This window comes from Galeopterus variegatus, unplaced genomic scaffold, assembly GCF_000696425.1.
Source record: "Galeopterus variegatus unplaced genomic scaffold, G_variegatus-3.0.2 Scaffold4926, whole genome shotgun sequence".
Taxonomy (NCBI): Eukaryota; Metazoa; Chordata; class Mammalia; order Dermoptera; family Cynocephalidae; genus Galeopterus; species Galeopterus variegatus.
Window position 1 is genome coordinate 55,347 of NW_007731037.1, and position 5,203 is coordinate 60,549.

Consider the following 5,203-nt stretch of genomic DNA (forward strand, 5'->3'; position numbering starts at 1 on the left):
GGTACGGTGGCAACACTGAGGGTTGCAATCCGTTGCCGGACACGGAAAAAGACAAAAAAAAAAAAAAAAAAAAAAAAAAAGTAATATAATCTTATTTTTGGATCTGCATAAGTAGTCTTCATTTTGAAAAACTATACTGTTAGTGGGAAATCATAAGCCCTTTAATAAGCCAATTCAATCACATTTGTCTTGAAGATGTTTCCAGTTTAAAAAAATCTTAATTTAAACTCTCCTTCTTTAATTTCAGAATGTCAATATTATGGTGCCCTGGACTTATTCTTGAGCTCTCATTGCTACTAACATTTAAGGAATAAACGTTTTCATATTAAGTGTTGCACAGAAAATATTTTTGGAACTTGTATTCAGAATTAGGAACATCGTCCATTTGGCTAGCATCTCAACTTCAAATTATTCCCAATTTAACGTTCAAAAATAAGCATGTTTATTGTTTGACACTTTCTTTGTTAACTTTAGGATCCCAAGAGAAGCCATTTTGTCTTAATTGCTGGGGAGCCATTAAGAGAACCAGTTGTCCAACATGGTAAGCCCAAAATGATGATAATTTTCTTGGTTGATTTTCTCTTACTTTGAAAGTAATGTACATGTATAGTATTATTGGGAAGAATAGCTGGATTTTTGTCCTGTCTTTCCATGTACAAATCTGAGAATTTTGTTTAATTTTTCCATTGTCAGAGGAAAATATATACCTGGCTTCTCTGTTGGGAATCGATTGATAGTAGTGGAGTTGGGATTCAAACCCTAGTCTCCTGACCCTGTGTCTTGTGCTCTTACTATACCAAGGGCCTACATAACTAGAGATTAAACTTACACCATTTTTATTACAGGAGAGGGAGATTGATGGTTTAATTAGAGAAGACATGAAAAGTGTAGCTTGAAAGAGGATTTATTCATGAAGAGGATTTATCATTTGAAGAGGATTTATGGGATTATTCATAACTATCAAATAATTTTCTTGTTTGTAACCCTTGTAACTGATCTATGAAAACAACCTTCTGAATTCAGTTTACTTCTTCTTGAGGATTTGAGGGGATGAACTTCCTCAACGTGGCTTTGGAGGGTTCCAGTTTTCAATGCTTCCCTGTATACCAAAGTCTTGTTTCTCAAAGTGTGGTCCATGGACCAGCAGCATCAGCATCAGTTGGGAGATAGGTAGAAATGCAGGATTTCAGGCCCCACTCCAGATTTCTTGAATCAGAAATTGCATTTTAAAAAGATTCCCAAGTGATTCATGTGCACATTATAAATTAAGAAACATGGCAGAATACCCAGAAAAGCATCAAAATGGAAGCCCAGACGTGCATCGTTGTTACAGAAAAATAGAGCGGGGGAGTGACTCCACATCATCCAAATTATGATGTGCAGGGAATCCATCCTTGACTTGGTACCTGCTCTCATTTTCTGTGTTCCATTTTCCTTTCCTCTGTGTATTCTTTTAAAAGTTGGCTTCTCCAAGTCACCCTCTTATAATTATTATTTATTCTGCATACGAGGGCTCTCTCATTGTACCTGATATAGCCTAAACCTCCATCTCCAGATGAAATTTATCTCATGAGCCCCAAATCCATATTTCCATCAGTGTACCAAAGACCTCTGTTGGGAAGCCATTTTATTGTCTATAGCGCCTCCATGTCAAAATATCTAGAACTCTAGAACTGAACTCCTTGCTTTACCCACAACCTCATATGTCCTGTATCTCAATCACCCTTAACAGTTCCACCATCGACTCAGCCTTTCAGGCCAGACACCTTCTCTACCCTGATGCTAAAGTTCTTCTCTAAAAACTACAAATCAGATCATGTTACTCCCTTCTAACCCTTCAGTGATTCCTGCTCACCTGCAGAATTATGTCCAAATTCCTTCCATAGATGACATCCAAAGCCCAGAGGGTCTGGCCACTTCCTATGCACCAGATCCCCAATTCTTCCCCCCCACCTCCAGCACTGTGCTCCTATCCTCAATTCTGCCAGCATGCTAATCCTGAAAATGCTTTCCTCCATGTATGACTGTTCCAACATCACCCGCTCTGTGAATCCTTGCCTGGATCCCTTCTCCTCCCCTTTCTGTACTGATTCTATATTTTTACATATTTTTATCACTCCATGTATCACACTGTTTTGTAATCATTTGTTTTCATATCTGTCTGTGTGATAGATTTGAGGTCCCTGGGGGAGGAAGTATGTTATTCATTTGTCTTTCATCTTTAAGTCTCTAGCTGCTAGCACAATGTCTGTCATTTAATAGGCACTCAATAAATACTTAATTGATAGGTAATTGAATGTATGAATGAAGTTAGATGCTTCCTGCCAGACCTTCCCTTCCTGCTGGCATTCTGTTCCCCACAACTTCCCCAAAGGCCTCAACATCATCAAGGCTTTTACATTATCCTGTGTCTTCCTTCTGAAGTTTTAAATTATAGTGATCACCAAATCTGTGTTGATATGCTAACAATTGTTAAGAAGTTTAAGTATGTTATTCCCTCTAAGTAATACCGTTATACATTGATCAGGGTCTCCTAGAGAATGCCCCTTAGAGGAGGGAGCTCCATAAAAGGAATGTCAGGAACCTCTGCAGGCTGGTGGAAAAAATATATTGAATGGACAAGTCTGTCAACTGCTTGCAAAACAATGCCAATGCCATATAGGAGCTGGCTTTGTTTATCCAGCAGATTTTGGGAGTGAGGCAATCCAGTGCGTGTTTGCTCCTATGATGTGTGGAGAAAAGGAAAGAGACACGTTGCATCCTGATTAGTTAGGGAAAGACTTCTTGTATACTTTTTTAAAAAGCCAATTTCAGACTCACAAATTAGACAAAAAGGCAAACTACAGCCCATGGGCCAAAACTGTCCACTGCATGTTTTTGTAAATAAAGTTTTATTGGAGCACAGCAGTTTGACTTTCCTATTGTCTATCACTGCTTTTGCACTTTAGTGAAGGAGCTGAGTAGTTGAGACAGACACTGTTTGATTCACACAATGTAAAATATATACTACTCATATCTGGCCCTTCACAAGAAAAGTTTGCCAACCCCTAGAGAATCCAAAAAATGATGGTTTCTTGATTTGAAATTTTTGTAATCTCCTGTTCATTGTCAAAGAGGTGCTGGTAATTTTCAAAAATGACTTAGAGCCCTCATATAAATACACACCTTTTTAGGCTATGTAGACACCAAAACTATGACAAAATTTGCCACATCCTTATATCAAATCAGTTCAATTCTTGACATCAGCTAATGTTATAAAAATAGCAACTACAAAAAACGGTTTTAATAGAACCAAATCTAAAAGTGTTTTGAATAAAGACATTGCCATTGCAGTGAGGAACATGTGATGGATGGGTGAGATGCAATTGGATTCATTTATCTGAAGTTTAGTCTTTATAATCTATAATCATACACAATCCTGGTGAAGAAATTCGTATTACTGTCCTTGGGGAATGAGCACTGTGAAAATGGACTTTTACTATTCAGATATGCCTGGATTTTCTTTCAAATTAAGAACTACATATATGTATATATATATGTGTGTATGTATGTATATAAATATATATATATATATTTATTTATTTATATATATATATATATATATATGTATATACACACACACACATACAATTTCTAGTGGTAGAAGAAAATATTGCCATCCAGAACTTTTTGAATGTCTCTTTCTGCCGTAGGTCCATTTGTGATGAACACCAATGAAGAGATTTCTCAGGCCATTCTTGATTTCAGAAATGCAAAAAATGGGTTTGAAAAGGCCAAAACCTGGAAATCAAAGATTGGAAACTAGTGAAGAGCACAGAGCAGGTCTCGATGCTTCCTAGAATTTGGCCATTGGTGGCATACAGCCATTCAAGAGCTTTCGTTTCTAAAGCTGTCTTAGCAAGTGCTTCTAAAGAATTCCACACTAAAATGGTAACATGGTTTTTGTAGCAATCCACGTGGATATTTCCTGGCACATGCTAATAAACCTAATCTTTGCTTCTTTAAAAATCAGTGTTCTTCATTTCTCCTGAGTTACTGAGCTATTGTTAAAAAAACTATTTTATGTATGTTTGCCTTTTTGCATGTGCATTTGGATGCTTTTGTGATTTTTGTGCATTTGTGGGTTTCTTTAAGCATATTTGATTGCTTTCTGTGTATCACTGGCAATAGATGCGTGAACATCTGAGGTCTCTTCCTAAGCAATCCTATTGCGTTACAACGGTCAAGACTATGTGCTGGGGTTTCATGTTACAGGTTATCTGCTTTAAAATAACAGCAGTCCTGAGCATTTGAGTCAGTTTTTAAAACTGCCCTGCTATTGGTAGGGACGCATCAGGATTACAGCCAAGACTTCCCTGCATTTTCTGCCAAAATCTGTGTCAGATTTAAGACACATGCTTCTGCAAGCTTCCATGAAGGTTGTGAAAAAAGTTTTAATCCAGAGTTGGGTTCCAGCTTTCTGTAGCTGCAAGCATTGGTGGCCGTACCACCTCCTTACAAAGCAACAAGAACCTGCGGCATAGGGTAGAGAGATTTTTAAAATTTGCTGGACATGAAATGAATTTAGAGTGCTCTCTAATTTCAGGTGGAGAACATATCCACTCCTTGATAATTTTTGGAGCATAAAAACATTTTAATTTTTTTTTCATTTCTCTCCCCACCCCAAGATTGTGCAAAAAATGTACCTTGCCTAATTGAAGTCATTTCATTGGATTTGATCACAACTGATTGTTCTTCCATGTGAAGTTTTGGGGTTTTGAACTTTGCTTCTGGAGAATGCCTTTTCTCTAGCTGCCTGATGTCAACTGCTTAGTAATCAGTGGATATTAAAATATTCAAAATGTACAGAGAGTGGGCAGTGGTGAATATTTTCATGGTGTCTTACATGCAGCTGGTGAAGGGCTCCAGTAACGAACATGGACCAGTGAAGGTAGGTGAGCTCAGTTTTTAATGTGATGAAGATTCTTTCTATTCGTTTATATAGAGGATTTCTTTCTTTGCCCTCACTATTTTTGAAATAATATAAAAATGCAGAACACTCATAGTAGTGGACAGGCTATACCTTACATTTGTTTGTGACTGTTCTGTTTCTTAGGCTTACTAAGCTTTTTGCCATGAGTATTTGAAAATGCTGGGGGGTTGTTTGGGTTTTTTTTTTTTTTTTTTTAGTTGTAACAGAAAATGAATATTTTGTAATCTTTTC

At 37.2% G+C, this 5,203-nt stretch overlaps 2 protein-coding genes across 2 annotated transcripts in view; both read left to right on the forward strand.

Moving 5' to 3' along the window:
- Positions 1–4,008, forward strand: part of PIR (pirin (iron-binding nuclear protein)) — a 44,394-nt gene extending 40,386 nt beyond the window's left edge. The window contains exons 5-6 of the mRNA XM_008588622.1: positions 475–541; positions 3,693–4,008. Of these exons, the coding sequence (XP_008586844.1) occupies positions 475–541; positions 3,693–3,805 (180 nt within the window). The 3' untranslated portion in view covers positions 3,806–4,008. The remainder of the gene's footprint in view (positions 1–474; positions 542–3,692) is intronic.
- Positions 4,009–4,288: 280 nt separating this feature from the next.
- Positions 4,289–5,203, forward strand: part of FIGF (c-fos induced growth factor (vascular endothelial growth factor D)) — a 33,150-nt gene continuing 32,235 nt past the window's right edge. The window contains exon 1 of the mRNA XM_008588617.1: positions 4,289–4,930. Within this exon, the coding sequence (XP_008586839.1) occupies positions 4,841–4,930 (90 nt within the window). The 5' untranslated portion in view covers positions 4,289–4,840. The remainder of the gene's footprint in view (positions 4,931–5,203) is intronic.